The 23258-nt window shown below is 40.4% G+C and overlaps 1 protein-coding gene across 3 annotated transcripts in view; it reads right to left on the bottom strand.

The window, feature by feature from the left end:
• The window catches only part of FREM2 (FRAS1 related extracellular matrix 2), a 172154-nt gene that overhangs the window by 16330 nt on the left and 132566 nt on the right, over window positions 1-23258 (bottom strand). For 2 of the 3 annotated variants that reach the window (XM_058686767.1, XM_058686776.1), the window contains exons 10-16: window positions 22459-22623; window positions 21480-21662; window positions 17786-17916; window positions 15592-15750; window positions 13995-14298; window positions 11189-11320; window positions 8379-8710 (exon numbers count right to left, since the gene is read on the bottom strand). In XM_058686767.1, the coding sequence (XP_058542750.1) occupies window positions 8379-8710; window positions 11189-11320; window positions 13995-14298; window positions 15592-15750; window positions 17786-17916; window positions 21480-21662; window positions 22459-22623 (1406 nt within the window). Of the gene's footprint in view, window positions 1-8378; window positions 8711-11188; window positions 11347-13994; window positions 14299-15591; window positions 15751-17785; window positions 17917-21479; window positions 21663-22458; window positions 22624-23258 lie in introns of those variants that run through there. The other variant, XM_058686785.1, reaches the window with a different exon arrangement.

Genomic DNA, 23258 nt, shown 5'->3' on the forward strand with positions numbered 1-23258 from the left:
ACTGCTGTAAGATACTATTAAATTACTACATAAAGGAAGATAAAATAAAGCAGGAAAGACCTAGAAGCAAATATGTTTAGTAATGACATGTAACACTTAATATGTCTCAAAAAAAATTGGTTGAGATGAAGTGAACTGCTTGGAATTTTACACTTTCCTTCTTCAGGTATTTTGCAGGTGGGCTAGGACTAATACAGGATAAACTAATATTTATTTACTGAGCCCCTAGGTTCACAATAAAAGCCATTTAATACTTTTAATCTCCCTCATAATTATATTTATATGTATGTGTGGATGGTTGGATGGATAGATGCTTGGATGGATGGGTGGATGAGTCACTGGATGGATGGATTGATAGATGATGCATAGAAAAAGAGAGAGAGGAAAGTTAAGGCTCAAAGAAATACATTTCTCACAGAATTCTTTAAGCCTCCTCAGTGGCCCCTGCCATTACTGGAGCCCAGCCTTTGACCTGTGCTTTTCTATTCTATCACACCTCATCACATTCCAAACAAAGCTGAGGGCGGTCCTAAGATCACCTAACCAACGTTATCATACTTCAGTCTCAAAACAGCTTTGCAGAATAGCCGGGCAAATATCCTCTTCTACACAAGAGGAAACAGACTTCAGTCAGATCATACTCTTGAGAAGTTCCAGCTGGGCTTTCTGATACCACTCTTATTCTCCTTCCACGATGAATGGCAACAGGGATCATACATATGTGTTGGTGAATAATATGAATCATGAGAGCAATAATTTATCACTTTATCATAGACTAAAAAATAAACTCCTTAAATCACAAAAATGATGATCTGAATTGCCAGGGAAAATATGTAAAAAGGAAACCATCATCCAAGCAAATGATTTGATTCCTAGCTGTGTAGTGGCTAGCATTCCCCATCATCTGCTAGCCCGGCCTGCAGAAGAGGGGCCTTGCAACCAGAGTCCTTTGAGATTATTTTTGTGAAGTGTCAATATCATTGCAGTTAATGAGAACTGGATCTTGCAGTGCAATTTTAATACTCAGTGTAAAGGAGAGTGATTAAGTCAATGTATATTCCACTGGAAGTTAAGATTAATATTTCATCCTGTGATTTTAATAAACTTTTAAAAATTAGGCTTTAGGCATGAGTTTCCAATTAAACTTTCTAGGTGCTGATCATTTTTGCCAATGTTATGTATCAAATGTTACTATCCTGGAGAGAACTACTCGCATTCACTTCCTACGAATAAGTTACTTGGCACAAAGCTCTCTAACTTTATTTTCTTTCATTGGTTCTTGTGGTAACTTAGAGTTTGGCCCTTTCTGGACATGGAATCAGCATCTGACTGCCTTTTCTTGCTCATCATGGCCAGGTCTTCTGTGTCTGCTTAGAACTGCTGTCTGGAGTAACTGGAGCCAATGGAACAATGTCAATCACCCACATCACCTCCTGTTCATTCCAGAAAAACTGAAGAATGCAATGGGGTCAATTTGACTTCTGGACGTCATCTTGATGAGTACTTAATTTTCTTTCTGCCTGTATGACAGGGCTTTTTAAAGTGTTTATTTATATTAGAAGAAATACATCTGGTACATGCTCTTCAAGCAACTGTAACTTGACATAGGAGTTTATGGGTCTTTCCAGATGTTTTGAGTTTTTTCAACAAAATGAAATGATACTTTAACTTCCATATTTGAAGGGAAAATATAAAATGCAAATTCTCTGGAAAAGGTAACACTGATATCAATTTCCACCACCACTACTAAGTGGCTAATAATGGGCAGCAAGTATATATTTGGGGAGGTATTGTCAGCTGAAGGGACAAAGGAATTTCTGCTGGGCCATGTCAGATGGGTAGGAGAGGGAAATAACAGGAAAGAAGATGAATACTCTAAAAGAAAAATTATACTCAGAATGCTGTCTAAGGTGGGAACTACAGTTGGGGTAAATCACAGTAGATTTAATTGTTCACTTATCTGGGGGGGTGCCTGGGTGACTCAGTCGGTTACACACCTGACTCTTGATTTCAGCTCAAGTCACGATCTCATGGTTTGTGGTGGGTTCGAGACCCATATTGGGCTCTGCACTGATGGCACAGAGCATGCTTGGGATTCTCTCTCTTTTTCTCTCTGCCTCTCCCCTGCGCGCACATACTCTCTCTCTCGAACAAAAAATTAAATAAACAAACTTAAATAAAAAAAAATCTTCACTTATTGGGGCATACAGCTTAAGCCATCCAACTTACATATTGCCTTATTGAAGTAGGCAGTATATATACGCACTGCTTCTTATAGAAGTTGGCAGTATAGGGGCGTCTGGGTGGCTCAGTCGGTTGGGCGACCGACTTCGGCTCAGGTCATGATCTCGCAGTCCCTGAGTTCGAGCCCTGCATCGGGCTCTGTGCTGACAGCTCGGAGCTTGGAGCATGTTTCAGATTCTGTGTCTCCCTCTGTCTCTGACCCTCCCCCGTTCATGCTCTGTCTCTCTCTGTCTCAAAAATAAATAAACGTAAAAAAAAAAAAAAAAAGAAGTTGGCAGTATATATTGTATTAACAAAACCTATCTAGATTTACTTTGTTCTTTTGCACCTTTTACTCAAGCAAGACTATATTCTACATGTGTTGAAATTAAGCCATGAAGAAGTCAATTGGCTTGCCCAAGATTATTCAGCACAATCAGCACGAACATTCAAGTATCCAGACCAGCACTATTCAATAAAAATATAATGTGAGCCACACATGTAATTTAAAATTTTCTAGTAGCCATACTTCAAAAAGTAAAGGGAGGGGCACCTGGGTGGCCCAGTGGGTTAAGCATCCGACTTTGGCCCAGGTCATGATCTCACGGTTCGTGAATTCAAGCCCCACATAGGGCTCTGAACTGACAGCTCAGAGCCTGGAGCCTGCTTCGGATTCCGTGTCTCCCACTCTCTCTGCCCCTCCCCTGCTCACACTCTGTCTCTCTCTCTCTCAAAAATAAACATTAAGAAAAAAAGTAAAGAGAAACATGCTAAACTAACTTTAAGAATAGTTTACTTAGTCCAGTATATCAAATATATTACATTTTAATATGTAGTCAATAAAAATTTATTTATTTATTTATTTATTTATTTATTTATTTATTTAAGATAGAGAGTATGTGTGTGTACATGGCAGGGGGGCAGTGGGGAGAGGCAGAGGGAGAGAGAGAATTCCAAGCAGGCTCACGCTGTCAGTACAGAGCCCAACACGGGGCTCGATCTCAATGACCATGAGATCATGACCTGAATCAAAACCAAGAGTTGGATGCTTAACCATGTGGGCCACCCGGGCACCTCATGGTTTCTTTGGTTTTTTTTTAAGTGAGAGTAATGTTAGTTCTGTGGAAAGCTGGGAAACTAAAAGCATCTAAAAAGAAAAATCTTGTTCATTAGTCTGTTATCATTGTGCACCGCCAAATTTTCTAGTTGTCTCCAATATACACACACATTTTTAATAGTAGCAATGTAATATCATTTATACTACCTTGTATATTGCTTTTTAACTTAATGTTGTTAGCATTTTCTCATGGCAAGGAAAATTCTTCAGATACATGACTTTTGATGGCTATATAATATTTTTACCTTGTGGGTAACCATAACTATTCTATTATTGGTCATTTAGTTAATTTCTAATTCTATCGTTGTAAATATCCCATAAAGTTATCCTAAATATTAAGGAATCTGTGGACCAGTATTGACCCTACCTCATTCCAGGATCTCCCTTATGCATCTCTGATCTCATAAGACTTCAGAAAGTCTTGTATGTGGACACAAGCCTAGGCCTCTTTCTTCCAAGTGTTCCTGGATGTGTAGACTGCTAATACTACTAATCCCTTGGCTAAAGATTCTAACTTGTTAAAACAATGATCTCCCCTGGGTAGCTAAGTACATGCTTTATTGAGACTTTAAGCTATTGAGATCGATAAGCCTTCTTTACACATTCACAAACACCACCATCTTGATGATGTAGACATATTTCTGGTAACAAAGGAGCAATAGAAAGAAATTTCAATCCGTGGGAAATCCATACTAGTGGTAGTCAGATAACATTCTAACAATTCTACTTCAATTTTTAATCTTTGAAATAAGCACAAACCACATATCCCACAAAGGTGGGTAGGTACAAGATTGTAAAATATTTTTTTTTTTCAACGTTTTTTATTTGTTTTTGGGACAGAGAGAGACAGAGCATGAACGGGGGAGGGGCAGAGAGAGAGGGAGACACAGAATCGGAAACAGGCTCCAGGCTCCGAGCTATCAGCCCAGAGCCTGAGGCGGGGCTCGAACTCACGGACCGCGAGATCGTGACCTGGCTGAAGTCGGACGCTTAACCGACTGCGCCACCCAGGCGCCCCAATATTTTTAAATGATCATTGTTTTCAACCTGTGTGGTTTAATTAAAAGACCTTGGGTAGGGGAGCCCGGGTGGCTCAGTCAAGTGTCAGACTCTTGGTTTTGGCTCAGATCATGATCTCATGGTTTTGTGAGTTTGAGCCCCACATTGGGCTCTGTGCTGATGGTGTGGAGCCTGCTTGGGATTCTCTCTCTCTCTCTCTCTCTCTCTCTCTCTCTCTCTGCCCCTCCTCCACTCACACTGTCTCTATCTCTCTCAAAAATAAATGAATACACTTTAAAAATGAAAAAAAAAGACGTTGGGTAAATAGTCTAATCAGTGCTTCCCAATATGGTAACCACTAGCCATGTGTGGCTACTGACCATTCAAAATGAGTCTAGTCAGAATTGAGATGTGTTGTGCATGCAAAATACACACCAGACTTCAAAGACAGTAGCAAAAAAAAGTAAAATAACTCATTAAATATAATTTTAGAGGGGTGCCTAGGTGGTTTAGGCAGTTAAGCATCCAACTCTTGATTTTGGCTCAGGTCATGATCTCACAGTTGTGAGCTAAGTTTTGGATTTGTATAACTTTATCAGCAGGGGGCATAGACAGAACTGGCATGCATTCTCATGACCACGGTTGGGCAGCATTTTGGTCCCAAGCACAGAGAAGTACATTTGCCTTTCTTGCAATTATATCTGGGACCACATCCATTCCTGTCATTCACCCAATCAAATGGCATTTAATTCACTCAATTAAATGTCCAGATAAGAATCATGATGTGGTTAACAGCACAGGTTTACAAGTGAATTGAATTTGGGCCATTATTTGAATTCTCTTTGCTTCAGCCTTCTTATCTCTAATAAGGGGGAAAAATTCATATTTGTTTCATAATGTGAGGACAGAATTTGTGGAAATATGTATTTAGAAGAATGGCGGGCACAGAGTAGACATTAAATAATTGTTAGCTATTGCTATTATTATCGTTATTGTTATCGTTAGTACAATCATTAGGTATTTTCTCTTTTTCTCCAGAACTCAAAAGTAACGGGGAAAATTAGGGAAATATCTCAAAGGAGCTACTATATTTCTTCTACTTTATATTTTCCTCTTCCTCACCTACATTTAAGTAATGTGTGTGTTGGGGGGAGGTGGGGAGAAGTAAAAGTTTAAGCCTAAGGAAGCAAGTAGGGGAGATGGGGATGAACATCTCTGAGCTCCCCTCTAAGAGAGTGATCAACATGTCTTATTAGATTGTATTAATGTTTAGTTTATACTGAGGCTTTTAAAATTTTATAACAAGATCCTGAAATTTCAATGATTTATACTGAATCTGGTCATCTCTATTTATGTTGATTGTGAGGGTGATACTATTAGATTTATTTTCAACAATTCTAAAGCAAAAAAAACAAAAACAAAAAGCTTCTAAGAAGAAACTCCTATACGCATCTGGGCATCTTAGGAAGGTAATGCAAACCAGTTAAGAATTGGATGAGATAATTCTTATATTCCTAGTGTTAGGTACCAGAAGCCTTTCAGGGAGGTAAATCTTAACTTCAGCCTCCGGTTGCTAGCTTTCACCTAACAGAGCAGAACCACTGACAGCTGAACTACAGAAGCAGGGCAGTGGCTTTTCTGCCTGGCAGTGGTGATAGGAAGGAAAAAGCACTGAAGTTAAAAAATTAAATAGAGGAACTGTGATTTAAACACACACACACACACACACACACACACAGAGCAAAGTATAGTCAATTTAGCTGAGCATTTTATGGTAAGATTTGGCTAGAGCTATGAACACATTAGAGGGACAGAATTTACATTCAAAATGGCCTTGGGGCGAAGCGTATGACTTCAGGTCATGATCTCACAGTTCTGCATTGGATTTTGTGCTGATAGCCAGAGTCTGGAGCCTACTTTGGATTCTGTGTCTCCCTCTCTCTCTGCCCCTCCCCTGCTTGTGCTCTCTCTCTAAAATAAATAAATATTAAAAAAAATAATGTCCTTGAGACACTGAAGAAGTGGGCAGATGTAATAGGATAGGACTTCAGCGGGCAAGTGCAGGTTTTCACTAGAGAAGGCTGTCTGGGTTGCAGATATAAAGGATCAAAAAATGCTGCCACTTTGCAGGAAAGATGGAAAACATTCTTGAGGGTGAAAATAAACTATAGCCTAGGTGAGACCCATAGAAAAGCTCCATGGTACTGAGTGAATGATAACAAGGAACTGGAACTAAAATGTAATCCTATTATATATCTAATTTTGTCTATGCTGATATATCCTGTGACTTATGCAAGATCCTGAGAGAAGAGCAATGAGAAAGAAAACCGGAATGTTTGAATAACGGATTGGAAACAAGTTCTGTGAGTCCCAGCTGAAGGAACTAGGATATTTGACCTATAAAGGAAAAGGCTGACGTAGATTTGTTAATATGAGCCTTGATTTTTATTCTGGGGGAAGACTTTTTTTCTTTCATGTTTCTTTCTGGTGGCAAAGATACACTGGGAAGAGGGACCTCAAGAGGCAACACTTCCCGAGGGCTTAAGTAACTCACCGAGGGACACAAAGCTAGAAAACCTCAGAGCCAAATTTAGGTCTACATGTGCTAGTTTCTAATATCCATGCTCTTTCCAGCATTCTGTACTGACTTCCTGTTGGTGTTTCGTGAATTTTTACTAATCCTTGCAAGTTTCTGAATATTGTGCTGCTTTCAGAGGAGATGGAGATAACGTCTCATTACCTGGGAGTCCAGTAGTCCCCAGATGTAATCAATGCTGACCATTCCGCATCAACACTAGCTGAATGTGTCAGGTTTCACAGCTTCGCCTCAGGTTAAACTGATACTCTGTTGTCATTCACATTTCTAATGCTACCACATGTTTTATACTTTAACACCACAGGGATATAGGTCGGTCAAAATCCGGCCTCACCCTGGCGAAGTCTTTTTTTTTTTTTTTTTTTTTTAACATTTTTTATTTATTTTTGGGACAGAGAGAGACAGAGCATGAACGGGGGAGGGGCAGAGAGAGAGGGAGACACAGAATCGGAAACAGGCTCCAGGCTCCGAGCCATCAGCCCAGAGCCTGACGCGGGGCTCGAACTCACGGACCGCGAGATCGTGACCTGGCTGAAGTCGGACGCTTAACCGACTGCGCCACCCAGGCGCCCCAACCCTGGCGAAGTCTTGAAAGACATGATACATACGGGGTACCATTCAACACTTTAATGTGTAAGCCTGCTTATATAAACTCTTTGTTTAGTCCAGGTAGGACAGAGCATGGCTTTTAGTTCAAACACTCATTACGCTTCTAAACTACACTTAACATATTTTAGATTCTCTATCATAACTGCCAACGGAGATCTTGCTTCTTTATCATTTTGACAACAACTTTGTTCATGATGATGAGGGTAGGGATTTTGTGTGTGTGTGTGTGTGTGTGTGTGTGTGTGTTGTGTATTTTATGTGTAAATGTCTGCGTAGTATGAAGAGGAGTCAATAAACACAGAGGAGGAATAACAATAAGACTGTAATAAAAATGCTTTTGACTATGTTAGTGATGGAGAAATGAAGCAGACTGGGAGGCAAAGGGGATTTGAAAACTAGGCAGAAGACGGGATAAAGGACAGAAAGATAGAAGGTGAAGGAAGAAAATAAGGAAGAAGAAAAACTGAACTCACCAGAGGATTGAAAATCCTCATCTTAGATGGTTTATGATACATTACAGACATCTGTATGTATACACAGTAAATGATAATGTATGCTCTGAAAAGAAATTAGCACTTGGAATTTTATAATATCAGAAGAGATTTGGACTTTATGGCAATAATTATACAGTGACCTTTTGATACAAAGACAATGATAATGATTCCAGAAACAGACATGAATTTTCACCCCAGTCATGCCAGTCAGTGCCTCTTGTGCCTAATGAACTACCACTAAGATGGAAGCCTGGAGGTGGGCTTTAGTCCCAATCTGTATACTTGGACAGAACCAGCTGGCTTTTCCAGTGACCGAAGCTCAGATGTTCAAAATCCATACCTGTCCATCCGTCCCGATGGTGCCTCCACAGTCAGTCAGAAGTTCTGACATGTCATAGTAGCTAATAAACTCCCATAAGCAGGCCTCCAGGTTCAGGTTTCGATAGAAGCGTAAGGTACTGGAACCTCTGATAAACGAGCTGTACTGGTAAGGATGCGTCTCTCCAATTATTTCTGGATTTTTTGTAGCATCGGTCAAGAAACCATGGTGGGTCTTCACTTCGGTGTAGTCCAGAAGATTGGAGCACTGGTGGTTTCCAACTCTTGAGCCGTCAGGACTGAGGGTGAGCTCGAAGTTGGAAAGCTCTTTAGTGGAGATCACAGGGAGCATGCCTGCGAGGAAATGTAATCATGATGCCATTGTCACCAGCAAAGGGCTTAGAACACTTGTCATTTCTTCATCCTCCAGAAGACAAGTGTTATAAAATACTGTATGGCAGTGATTACTCTCAATGTGGTGTCCCAGATGTCCCCTGGAATTTTTCAGGAGATCTGTGATACTAAAACTATTCTCATAATGATTCTAAGGCATTATTTGACTTTCCCACCATTATTCTCTCACTAGTGTACCGTGGACTTCTTCAGAGGGTACAGGTCATCACACATTGCTACAGATTGAATGCAGAAGTAGATAAAAGAATTCAGCTGTCTTTCATTAAGCCAGACATTAAATATATTTTAAAAGTATAAGAAAACCAATAAATTTTTTGATTTATAAATGATAGTTTTTTTGTTTTTATTTCTTTTAATCTTTATTTTTGAGAGAGAGAGCGAGAGAGAGACAGAGCACGAGTAGGGGAGGAACAGAGAGAGAGGGAGACACAGGATCTGAAGCAGGCTCCAGGCTCCGAGTTGTCAGCACAGAGCCTGACGTGGGGCCCAAACTCATGCACCGCGAGATCATGACCTGAGCTGAAGTCGGACACTCAACTGACCGAGCCACGCAAGTGCCCCAATTATAGTTATTTTTGTTAAAAGTATGTTTTTCATGCTAATATGTAATGGATTTGTTATTTTTCACTGAATGAAAATAACTCCTGAATTTTAACTTTAAATCTAGGCCATATTTACAGACATAACTCATAAAAACAGGAAGTCTTTGAGATCCTAAATAGTTTTTAAGGATGTTCTGAGACCAAGAAGTTTAAAACTACCCCTATAAAATACAGGCCGAGGACTGGCAAACTTCTTCCATAAAGGGTCAAATAGTAAATATTTTAAAATTTGTGGGCCATCCTGTCTGTGTCACAACGGCTCGATGCTGCCATGGTAGATGGGAGGCTGCCACAGGAGACATGTAAAAGTATTAACCGAAGACTTTATCATGAACAATGGATTATAATTTCATGTAATTTTCACGCTCCATGAAATATTGTTCTTTTGGTTTTTTCCAAACATTTAAACATGTAAAACCATTCTTAGGTTGCAAGGTTGTTTGAAAAGAGGCAGCAAGCTGGATTTAGCACAGAGGCCACAGTTTGTTGAAGCCCGGTGTAAACAACGCAGCAAAGGACCATGAGAGAGGTGTTCTCCTGGAACCTTACCCACCTCTCGTTCTCAGATTCTAGAGCGACCCTTGGCCTCACAAAAGAACTGGTCAGCTTCTACCATGCTCCTGGAAGAGCTGTGGCTATTGACCAATGCACACAATGCACAGTCAGTTCTGGGAGCAGCATGAGGGACCGGCCTTTCTATTAAGACTGTTATAGCTTGTTTTTCCCTGCTGGGTCCCTCCTTCCCTTTGCACCTTTGAGTCACATCTCCAACACGAGCCTAGAGATGGGCTGGGCGTACGTGGGTCCCTCACTATGGTGTAAAGTAAAGAGGTGCACATTCTTGCCCACCTATCTCCCACCAACACAAATTTGGGTTTGTAACAAGCAGGAAAAACACACTTACGTCTTTTTTTTTCTGAGAAAGAAAAATTCTACCTTATAGTTCCCAATACTGACCAGTTGTTTCCTCTCACCTAGCTACTTAAACTATAACTAACACACCAAGTGGTGAAATTAATATTAACAATTTATTTCAGGTATAAAGTCAATGACGGGAATAGAACTTGCAAATGTTTTCTGGGGGCGCCTGGGTGGCTCAGTCGGGTAAGCGTCCAACTTCAGCTCAGGTCATGATCTCACGGTTTGTGGGTTCGAGCCCCGCGTCGGGCTCTATGCTGACAGCTCAGAGCCTGGAGCCTGCTTCGGACTCTGTGTCTCCCTTTCTCTCTGCCCCTCCCCCACTCACGCTCTGTCTCTGTCTCTCAAAAGTAAATAAACGTTAAAAAAAAAAAAAAAAAAAAAAAAGAAAACATTTTCTGTACTTGGGAAAATGTTCCCGGTGTGGATAAAGTTAATGACTCATAAATTCTGGCCACACTTTCTTATCTGGAGAAAATGAACACCATTTATAAATTGGATTTATAAAATTCCGGCTATGAAATAGCAAATACACACCGAAGGGTCAATGAGATGTCGAGATGCTTTACCGGAATTCCAAGTTTAAGATTAAGAGTTTTTAAGGATGGACATATTTGTGCCATTTCATAAAAACTAGCACATTAACCGAAGTTTCGCTCCATCGTGTTTGGACAATGTATTAAATTTATTTCATTTTAAAGAATGTGTAAATTGTCACACTTAAAAAAAACAGGATCGAGAGAAAACAGAAACACTTGAAAGAAGCAGAAGGACTCGACGGTCAAGTTGCACAACGAACATGTATTGCCTGTTTGGTGATTTCGACCACTCAGTGACATGAACCAGATACGGAGGAGCCCAAACCACTCCCGTGGCTTTGCTCACCCAAGCCACCTACCGTCTACGTGTGGCATCGTGACAGTGAGCTTGATAAGGTTTGCGTACTCTGGGTCCTCGGGGCCCGTGTAGCGCAGTTTAGCGGAGAATGGTTCTGCTCCCACCGTCCCTGGCACTCGGGGCTGACAAAGACCTCAGGGAAAAACGAACATGTTTATGCTAAAAGAAGAAAACAGACAACACCTGCAGAATGTTTTTAAACTAGGCACCCTTACTTTTTAAGTAATAAAATTAACAATTCTCTGTGGACCAAAGCATTGCTAAGAAGAGCTATAAAAAAGCCGAAAACCCTGGTGTGAGAAGCAATCACAGCAGACAGTTTACTGGCTACTTCTTTACATGTTGGGTGTTTTATAAAGTTTGAGAAAAAAATCGTTATTGTTCAATGTTTAATTATTCTGTTTACTGTTCAATTGTTTAATACACTGGGCATTCATTCTAGGTTATAATCATATTGACAAAGTCATTTTAATATAAAATGTGAAAGCCGACAGGAAAAAATAACTACAGTTTAATTACATGAATTGGATGTTTACCATAGAATAATATACTTACTTACTGACTAGTCATAAAGTATCGGTATTGATAATCAAAGCAACTAAAAATGCACTCATCTTTAAAACAAAAAAACCTAAAGTCTCCTTAAAATTAGGGAACAAAATGTATACAGTAGATTTTTCTCTATATATGTAACTTCTTATGGTATGTGTATTATGAATTATAATTTATAATATACATACTGATACAAAATATACTGATACTGACATATGCAGACACGTACTGAAACACATGACGATATAAGATTGTTTTCTGTCTAACATCTATCTAGCTCTCCGTGATCCTCAAGAATGCTGACATGAAAATCTTCCTCCAATGTTTACTTTAAAAGAATTGTAATGTTTTCATTTTCGTAACATGGAACAGACAAAGATGCGGGGTTGTAATTTCAAGACAATAAGGCAATATATAATCTCTTTTCTATTTGTACAAAACAAAGGAAACAGACAAATATTTATTAAGATAGCAATAAAATCAAGGCAGTTGCCAGCATCTGGACTATTTTATAAAGAGGGGGACTCATTTTAAGGCAGTGTTTAATTTTTTTTTTCCCTTTCTGGTACTAACATAACAGTTTGGTTTTTAGAGGAATTTAAAAACCATGTATTTTAGGGGTGCCTGAGTGGCTCGGTCGGTTAAGCGTCCGACTTCAGCTCAAGTCACGATCTCGTGGTGAATTTGAGCCCTGTATCGGGCTCTGTGCTGACAGCTTAGAGTCTGGAGCCTGCTTTAGATTCTGTGTCTCCTTCTCTCTCTGCCCCTCACTTGCTCATGCTCTGTCTCTCTCTCTCTGTCTCAAAAATAAATAAAAACATTAAAAAAATTTAAAAACCGTATATTTTAATTCTAACAGAAGAGCATGTTTACTATATATGATATCAATAAATATTGATCCTAAGTATTAACTGTGGGAGGTGGTACATATAACATTTCTTTATGCAACAAATACACTTCTGAACCATTATATGCAAAGGAAGTTTTAGGAATAAAATCTTATAAACAAACTGTTACTTTCAATTTTTTTAATGTTTATTTATTTTTGAGAGTAACAGAGTGCGAGTTGGGGAGGGGCAGAGAGAGAGGGAGACACAGAATCCGAAGCAGGCTCTAGGCTCCAAGCTGTCAGCACAGAGCCCGACACGGGGCTCGAACTCACGGATCACGAGAGTATGAGCCAAAGTCAGTCGTCAACTGACTGAGCCACCCAGGCGCCCCACCAGACTGTTATTTTAAAAATCTAACTTAAAAGTTCTTCTCCAGAGTGCAAGATTAGTTTATAAAGTAGAGTTCCTGTCTTTTCAGTGTTGTCTCCAGCTACATCCTGTTCTTCACCTCCAATGTCTGGGCTTCGGCCCTGGACACCTCCCCCCCCCCCCCCCCCCCCCCGTAATCACAGAGTGTGGACACCTGTACATCTCCCCACCTGCACCATCCCTCCTCGGGCCCCGGTCCCCAGCAAACTCCTACTTGTGCAGCAACCAGGTCATCGTATAGGGGCCACCGTGTCCAGATTCTCCCTAGTCTCCCTCTCACATGCTTCCCCATGTCTCTGTAGTTTCCGGATTATCCCACGATTTTTCAGCCTTCTATCAGTAATTGCTCATGCTTTTCTTTCTCTGCTGTTTCCAAGATTCAGCGTAAGCAGTTTTTCTTTGAGGAAACCTTTCCTGACCCACCCAGGGTAGAACGAATCACTTTTACTGTGCCTCGTCCAGACTAAAGTTAATCTCTGTCCCCGGCTTGAGTGAATTCCTCGAGAATAAGCATCTTGATCTCTTTTTCTCATCACCAGCAGAAAGTATGCATATGCCAGCCTAAAGTCTGGCATATAACAGGTGATCAAAACACGTGGAACAAATAAATACTTATTTTCTAATGAATATTTTTGTAAAAATGATGTCATTTTTTAAGTACTTGAAGAATATTTAGGCACCCGGGTGGCTCAGTTGGTTAAGCGTCCTACTCTCAATTTCGGCTCAGGTCACGCGCCATCTCGCGGTTCGTGAGTTCCAGCCCTGCGTCGGGCTTGGCACTGAGAACACGGAGGCTGCTTGGTATTTTCTTTCTCCCTCTTTTTCTGTCCCTCGTCCGCTCTCACTCTCTCTCTCAAAACAGATACATAAACTTAAAAAAAATTAAGTACTTAAAGAATATTAAGGAATGCATGGGGGCATTTGGGAGAACGAATAGCCAGGAATCAGACATTTGTGTATTTCACTGGTCGTCATGTGACAATGGCAGTGCAGTACCTTCTTCTCTGCTGATGGTTACGACAGGGCTCATCAGTTCCAGGCCCTCATTGCCATCGGCATTCACAGCACGAGCCGCACACTGTACCCTAGAGCCAGGCTGAAAGTATACGGAGTCTAAGGTGATCATCTTGGATGACGTAAAGAAGGTGTCAAAGTCCACTTCTCTCATGGGGCTGGTCACGCCATCAGGGCCAGCGGGAGCGCTAGTCAGCCATCGGTACCGGGTCAAGGTGTCATTGATGTTCTCACTTGCACAAATGGAGCCTGTTTTGTCATAGTCTGAGTATTTAGGGTTGCAAGCCTGTGGGAGACAAGTGACTGTTAGGACCACGGCACAGAACAGTGTGGAAGTTCTGCCTCTCAAGCTCTCTATCCTAGTGTTTTCCCTGCTGCTTTTTGCCATTTCTACCTGCTATTCATGCAGCCGGCACATTTCTATTCTAGCCCTAACAGCGCGTGTGGACTCTGAGCTTCCATTTCAAATAGCTCACTGGGCGTTTCTACTCTAACTTGATGCCCGTAAGCTTGTTATGCTCTGCATCACCTCATGAATCTCCGAGATCCCGAATCATTCTTGTTCTCCCTCCCTCCCTCCCTCCTCTCTCTCATCTTGTCCCCTACTTCCGGTGGGTCAGTGAACTTGGTTGATTCTTCTTTTGCAATGTTTAAGCCGGTACCTTCCTTCCCATTCCCAGCACCACCTCGCAGCAGGCTGGGGGTCTTTCCGGGCAAGTGACACACTGCTGTGTGGGGACACTCCAACACAGTCCTCTTCTCCCGCCGTTCCTCTGCGCGAGAACCCCCTGCTACCCAAACGACGAAGTCCACGGTCCTTCGTATAACATGGAAAGACCTCTATAACTTGGCACCTAATTCTTACCTGCCTAGTTAATTCGATAAACATTTATTGTGTGCCTATTATACGTAGATCATTACACCTGGGCTGTGGTCATATAAAAATAACATATAAAAATAAGTGCATTCCAGTTTTGCTCGCAAGGAACTTATAACTTAAAGTCAAGGAGAGGCAAGTAAAAAGTAATCATAATATGCCATGTTTTAGCGCTATTCCTGTAGATGTAGCTCGTGTTGCAATCACTTCCTCCTGGAATGGCCTTCCCCTGTCTGACTCTTATCTTAAACTGCTGAAATTCCACACAAGTGCCCCAAGCCTCTTCTCACACATGGAGCTGGGGCTCTAGCTGGCTTTCATGGTCATGATCACATCTTACCCTCTGGTAGAGCGACGATTCCTATCCATTTTTCTCTTCCTTAAAAATCCAATTTTTAAGTTTCTTGAGTGCACAGTTCAACCCTTATTTATTTTTCTATCAATGGCAGACCCTGAGATAACAGGAGATAACACACTGTGTACACATCAGTTAATAAACCTTTGTTGGATAAGGAAGAAAAATGGGAGCTTTATTTGACAAACGTTATGTTTTCCTGTCCCCAAAGTCCAAAGCTTATGCCTTGTGGGATTTTCCACTTGGCATTTCTTCATGGCAAAGCCTATCCTACACTGGCTAACATCTATAATTATTTTAAATAGTCATTTTGCAATTTGTCTCAATTTTGTCAATTGCCTACTCACTGTGATACAGACGACAGGATAGCCAGACACAGGTCCAGCACTATCTTTAGCTGTGGAAGTGTCATCATACATCAGTAACGACACAATTTGAGGGACAGAAGGAAAAGTGACGTCTGCCATGCTGTTCATTTCTTCTATATACACAATGGCTTTGGTGACCTACAGGGAAAAGATAATTACCTTTGATTATTAAAATATTTGGCTCTAGGAGCTTCTATTGTACGGTATGATACCCATGATGCTTGGCACGTCCCTGGCTTCACAATGATGAGAACTGTCACATGCAGGGCCCCTGCAGAGTGACAGGCCCTATGTGGTTTGTTCTGGGTGATTCTGGCACCTTGGCCATATCTTCTGGCACCAGGGGAGGGTGCATGAGCCCAGGGCAGCCGGGGTTGGCTGGTGGTTCACGAGGTATTTGGGTTCTATTTTCCCCCTCCAAATCGTGATGATCGCGGCTGAATCTGTCTTGGGTTGAGACATGGAAGACCCATGAAAGGGCCAATTAGTTGCTAGTGGGGAAAAAGCTGAGCGACAGGCTGAAATAAGGCAGATCCTAGGGGTCATGTGATAGCATGGCCATGCTGACACAGATGCCAGTGAAAAGTGAGGCTTTAAATGAGCAGAGACCAGAAGCACAGCCTGAAGCCCAGGCAGAGCGTGATGCCAGGACACCTTGCCGATAAATTTGCCTTAGCTCCTGAAGAACCTTCCGATATCTTATATATCACAGTTTCCAAATCTATATTCACCTGTGGATTTGTAAAAGAAGCTGTTGCCCCTTGAAGTGACCTGAATGAATCTCTGTTCCTTTCACCCCAAAGAGTTTAATGCAATGCTCCATAAAAATAGCAATAATCATTTTTAATGTGATCAAGGGTTATAAAAAATATATACGTGGGAAAGGTTTTTGGCCCATACTTCTTGAATTTTCAATATGACTTAAAAAACAAGCCAGGCACTGTAGCAGAAATACCATCAAGTAGGAAAGCTTATAAAATGATAACAAATACTGAAGGGAAGAAATCTGCCCAATTTGGTTTTGTACTAATAGTAAATCAAATAATCAAAGAAAAAGTAAATTTAAGCATAGATATTAGAAACATTGGTCTGTGCCTGAAATTATTCAGTTGTAGAGATTAAGGTTCAAATGTCAACATTCCGTGGAAATTATGTGTATCTTGAAGAAAATTGGTCGGTGACACAATTTAAGTGAAATGAGCACAGAAAACCAGTATTAGGACCATAACATTTTGGTCGCTGAGGTTCCGGACATCAATTTGATAAAGCTAGGATGAGCGGTGGGAATTTTGAGGGACAGCAAACTGTGACGTGGATTAAAATGTACATTTTAATGAGCTGCAGCACTGAATTTACAGTCTTCTCTTTATGTGGAGATAGATGATGCTCTCTTTCTGGAAATGAATCTCAAATTCGATGGCTGCCGACTGAAATGGAAAGGCTAAATGGGCAGACGTGGGGCTCAGTGACTGTAGTCAATGAGTTTCTCTACACATGACTTTTCTTTTTTTTTTTTAATTTTTTAACGTTTATTTATTATTGAGAGACAGAGACAGAGCATGAGCATGGGAAGGACAGAGAGAGAGGAGGAGACACAGAATCCGAAGCAGGCTCCAGGCTCCGAGCTGCCGGCACAGAGCCCGACGCGGGGCTTGAACTCACAAACCGCGAGATCATGACCTGAGCGGAAGTCTGACGCTTAACCGACTGAGCCACCCAGGCGCCCCTACACATGACTTTTCTTTTTTTTTTTTTTTTTTTTTAATTTTTTTTTTTTTTCAACGTTTTTTATTTATTTTTGGACAGAGAGAGACAGAGCATGAACGGGGGAGGGGCAGAGAAAGAGGGAGACACAGAATCGGAAACAGGCTCCAGGCTCCGAGCCATCAGCCCAGAGCCTGACGCGGGGCTCGAACTCACGGACCACGAGATCGTGACCTGGCTGAAGTCGGACGCTTAACCGACTGCGCCACCCAGGCGCCCCTACACATGACTTTTCAAAGGAAGAGTAATAGGAGCAACATTTATTTCTGAGGTGAAAAGGGGATTATGCACATCTCCTTTATACGAGGCTTGCACAAAATTCCATTAGTCTACTGTATACCATGTGAGCCTTATATGCATTTTCCCCGATTAAAGTGCAAGCCCTGAATTTGTATCCACATTCTCTTACCTGAGTCTCTGCTATCATGTTCTCATCGGGTTTTAGGTGAACAGTGAAGGCCTCTCTCATTTCTCTGATCCCATCGAAGATTACTTCAATGTTAACAATATGCTGCGTCTCTCCCTCCTTAAACTCAATTTCTACAAATGCAGAATCACAGATTTAAGTCCTTTACACACAAATATGTGAAATTTTTGTCAAGCTTTTTTGACAGTGACTCACAATGAGGAAAAACACTTCACACTGTGGCCCAGTGTCTGTGTGTGTGTGTGTGTGTGTGTGTGTGTGTATGAATAAAATGGAATCACAAGTTTGAAACATCATTTATTTTTACTTCAGGTCTTGCACTTCAATGTTTTCCATTCTATTCAATTTCATCCAAATAAAATTCTAATCAGAAGCTACTATATTTGTCTGTTGGCCCACAGTCTGAAAAAACACAGAGTAATGGAACAGAAGATCACCAGTTCTAATACTGAGGCGTAACCAGAAAAACTGACTTCTTGGTTCCAGAATTTCTGAGCCAATAGGATCCAAGTTAAGTGACTAATTTTACAAATATTATGAACTGTGAACAGCACTTGCATTAAGTATGTATGGATAATATAAGGTGGATATAAAATTGTTGAGCTTTTTAATATTATATCAAATTATATTTTAAGAAGACTTTTTTCTGTTGTTGGCGTTAATCTTGGAAACTTAGAAAATTCTTTTTTTTTTTTTACATTTTTTTTTAACGTTTATTTATTTTTGAGACAGAGAGAGACAGAGCATGAACAGGGGAGGGGCAGAGAGAGAGGGAGACACAGAATCGGAAACAGGCTCCAGGCTCTGAGCCATCAGCACAGAGCCCGACGCCAGGCTCGAACTCACGAGCCGCGAGATCATGACCTGAGCCAAAGTCAGACGCTTAACCGACCGAGCCACCCAGGCGCCCCAGAAAATTCTTTTTGAGAGATGCGAATGGTATTCTTCCCCTCAATCCTGCCCTCACTAAAAACAAATTTGTTTCATTGTCATGAAAATGAAACCCAGTTATGAGAATCCTTTTAACAAATTATTCATTTCAAAATTCTTAAAACGTTAAAAATGAATTGCTTTTACTGAACTCAAGAGTCAGCAGCTACCCATATCATGTGACTTGGATAAACGACTTCGTTGGTTTTCCTGTACCTTTTGAGAAACTGGCTCAGAAGAGAAATAAAAAGTTTAATGCATATCATTCCAATTAGAGAAGATAGCAGATGCTGTTTCCGACGTCACTGAAGTTCAACCATTAGAACTCTAAATTACAAATCCTTTAAAGTGTGGCAGAGGAAAATGTGTCTCCAATGTGTGTTTCTTCTGCTACTTCTATTTTTTTATAAATTATGAAAAAGATTTTTTTTCTTTAAAATTGAGTTAGTAAGCCAGATCCCTCTGAAATGAGTTCTGTTTCTATATACAGCCATCTTCCACATTAGCCTTAGCGTGTTCTTTGAGTCTATTAGTCTTGGGTTTCTCAGACCCTGAGAGAATTTAGGGTTCTTGTTCTGGAGGATGAAAAGAGCTGATCATCTCTGGCCCATCAATTTGTTTGGTCTGACTCCTGTGACATTTCATTATAAAATTAGTTTTTGAAACCAAAAATATCTGGGGATTGCATAGAAAAATACAGATTTTTTTTTAAGTTCTTTTGCACTTTCCTGCTTGGCAAAAGTCAGCTGGCTATGATGGTGCCGGCTTTTCCCAGCAGGGAATGGACTTTATGGTTCAGTAACGCCTCCAACGTGTCATTTTCCCTCCTACGTCACTTGCTTCACTCTTTTCATCACTTGTTTTAGCCCTTATATAAGCAGTCGAGTTTTATAACATCCAGAGCTACAGAAACCCAATTTCTAAGAAGTTAAAAACTTAAGTATTTCTTTTAAATATTTCAAGGACTGTTTTCTCACCGTACACTTGCTAGATGATAGGTAAGTTTCCTCGATGACTCAATTACTTTAGTCTTTATCTGTCACTTTTGACATTTTTAGCACAAAAAAAGTTTCAATTTTTCTTCTATATTTGTTATTTCTGTTTGTTCATTAGGGACTGGCCTCAATTTTGACCACAGGGGGAGAATTAGAATATGGGTTAGAAGAGATGACATTTTAATCGGAAGCTTTAGAAACAGCATGTTTACAATGGGATAACAGAGGCACAAGCTGACTCACTGATATTTAACCTTTTTCTGACTTCATAGGTCAGTTTACTACAGAGGTATAGTTTTATTTCTGCTTCAGCAAAAAAATTTGTTTTGTTTCCTTGAAAAACATTTTCTGTTAAAGGTCACATTCTCCATCTTTAGAAGGTGTTTCCTTTATGTAAAATCTGCTTATTTACAGAAAAAAGACTTATTTTAGATTTTTATAATTTTGTAGCTAACCAGTTTTTTTCTTCTTTTGGGTTGTATGTGATTTATTTCAAATATAATAATAATATAATATAATATAATATAATATAATATAATATAATATAATATGATATAATATATATTTAAAATATAAATATATCATTCTTTGCAAAGAGAAAATTCTGAGGATAACTTTGAAGCCTTACAGTAGTCAAACATTTACCATATATGCAAGGAAAAGTCTACACATGACTTTTCTTTTTTTTTTTTTTTTGGTAGAGGATGCTTTTTTTTTTTCCTATTGTCTTCATCAACTTTATTACTGACTCAGAAATAATTGTCCATCATTTTCCACCTTTTTTTTTTTTCACAAGTTAGGAGATCAAGGTGAATGCCTGATGCTGTATGATCAAGAACTAAAGATTGGGGACGCCTGGGTGGCTCAGTCGGTTAAGTGTACGACTTCGGCTCAGGTCATGATCTCATGGCTCATGGGTTGGATCCTCGAATCTGGCTCTCTGCTGTCACTGCAGTGCTCCCTTGGATCCTCTGTCTCTTTCTCTGCCCCTTCCCCCCCACATCAAGAATAAATAAAAACATTAAAAAAAAGAACTAAAGATTGTTGGCAGCAACAGGTAGGATACTAGAAACAATGTGGATAAGTAGAACTCCACATGATTCACAAACTTACCTTTGACAAACAAATCAATTTATAGCTATTCTGTCAGCAAATAGCTTATAAAAAGAGAGAGAAGAACTGATTTGTTTTAATTACTCATAAAAATAAATGGTGAAATGGTCCAAAAATTTGAAGAAAGAGAGGGGTGGATGAAAAGCATCCATTACGAAATCCTAAGGCCTGGAAAATTCATGGTCTCTTTGGTTGGTATTTCACCGGCCTTTTTCTGCCCTTCATTAACACAGAATTTTGTAGCTTGAAGTTTTAGATTGTTGGTGTTCTATAAACTAAAAAACTATCTCAGCTACCATGCATATTTTCATCGTACTAGAATATTCTAGAATCGAACTTATTTAGTATCTGATTATCATAAAAAAGGTAACACCTATTAAAAGTAAAAGTAGACTTAGAACATAAAGTCGTTTGGTCTATTCACAACTTCTTCCCTAAGTCCTCACATATAAAGCCTGTAAGTCAAAAAGGAAAATTCTGGAACTAAATTCCACTGTTTTTCTGGAAGAGATTAATGTAAAGGGGTATGTCTATTTTTGTTTCAGTTGGATATTTCTCTTCGTTTTCTCAAGGGCACCAGTGCCAATAAATAGTGTGAGCACCACCCACCTGGAGGCAGGCCCTGGCAACGCCCATACCTTCTGACACAGGGTGATAGTCTTCTCCAGAGGTGGCTGATCCATCCTTGGTGTGGACTCTCACGATGGAAACCTTCGAAGTATCTCCTTGGCGAATCACTGGAATTTTTATAACCACCGACTGTCCTGGTTCTTTGGGTTCACTGACACTAAATTTGGTTTCTCCAAATTTAATGATGGCCTCTAAAATTGTGAGAAATGTGGATAAATTAAAATGTAAGGGGAATACTTTTTCTTCATTTCTAATGTTTCTTTCCATATAGGAAGAACTTAATTAGTATTACACTCCTGGCATCTCTCCGTCCCCTCACCCATAATTATTGGTGGGTGGGTTAAGAGAAACTGAGTGTGTGAAGTCCAGCTCCTTCCTTGGGAATTAACCAGCCCCAGAGAACATGTACTCTGGGTGGCCTCTATGTGCCGTAAGTCTTACAGGAGTGGGTCTCTGAGAAAACTGATAATTAATTTTCTCGCTGAGGGAGAAACTGCTGGTCCAGGGCTATCTCTACCAGGTGGGAGGTATGAACATTCAAAATTCGGCATTATATATAAACCATATTCTCCAACATCAACTTTCAATTTTAATGGTTGATTTGGCTCCCCATTTGTCTTACTCTTTTTCCCTATTTCTCAATTGCTTTAAAACCTTAGTCAGAAAGAGGCGGGTGGTACCTAAGTGGCTCAGTCAGTTAACCATCTGACTCTTGATTTCAGCTCAAGTCATGATCTCATGGTTCCTGGGATCAAGCCCCGCATCAGGCTCTGTGCTGACAGAGTAGACCCTGCTTGCTTGGGATTCCCTCTCTCCCTCTCTCTCTCCCCCTATCCCGCTCATGCTCACTTTCTTCCTCTCCCTCAAAATAAATAAATAAACATTAACAAAAAGCAAGAGGGGGTTATTTACTGAGCCACCAAAAATATCAACATAGAGGGATTTCAATTTCCAAATTACAGCTGAACACAAGAAATAACGTCTTACTATCAGCATCATCTTGGATCCTTATCAGAGTTTCATTTTGTTCCCCTACCGCAGCCCCGAAGGGGGAGTTGCTGTGTGGGGTGCCAAGAACCAGGCGGAGCTCCTCTACCTCCTCATAGAGTTTGTCGTCCATCAGCTCAAGGACGCAAGGCTTTTCAGTCTCACCTGGCACAGTGATAACGACAGCACGTCAGTTACATCCCATCCCATCCCAATCCCATCCCAGGCCCTAAAGGACACATGGGCTACTAGAATACAAGCACCGCAAGGGCAAGGATGTTGCTTTTTTCCTGCTATACTGACAGGGCGAAGAACAGTATTTGGCATGTCATAAGCCTCCAATAAATATTTGCTGAATGAATGATTAAATGTTTGAACATATGCAACGAGAGCTCCTACTTGTATGGGAAATTTCTTTAATGTCTGTTTTTAAGTTCTGTCGCTCATTTAGAAAACAAGGATAATGAGCAAATACCAATTTTATGTATGAATTTCTTGCATCACGATCAGGAAGCAAATTTAGCAGCCTTGTACTGGACGGTCAGAGTTAATGTGACCACAGTGCTAGTTTCTAGTACAATTATGGGATCAAAGTGACCAAACATTTTGAGGCTCTGAATTCACATTAAACGTGTGACATCTGTTTCCTCTCCTTTCTATCGTTTGAACCCTATCTCCCAGCAGTGGGAGATATCTATACAGCATATCTATACAGCTGATATGCCACTGGGTAAACAATACAGCACATCACTGGAAACTAATTAATAAATTAATACGACATGAAAAAGACATTCGTTCAA

Source organism: Neofelis nebulosa, chromosome 1 (assembly GCF_028018385.1).
Source record: "Neofelis nebulosa isolate mNeoNeb1 chromosome 1, mNeoNeb1.pri, whole genome shotgun sequence".
NCBI classification, from domain to species: Eukaryota; Metazoa; Chordata; class Mammalia; order Carnivora; family Felidae; genus Neofelis; species Neofelis nebulosa.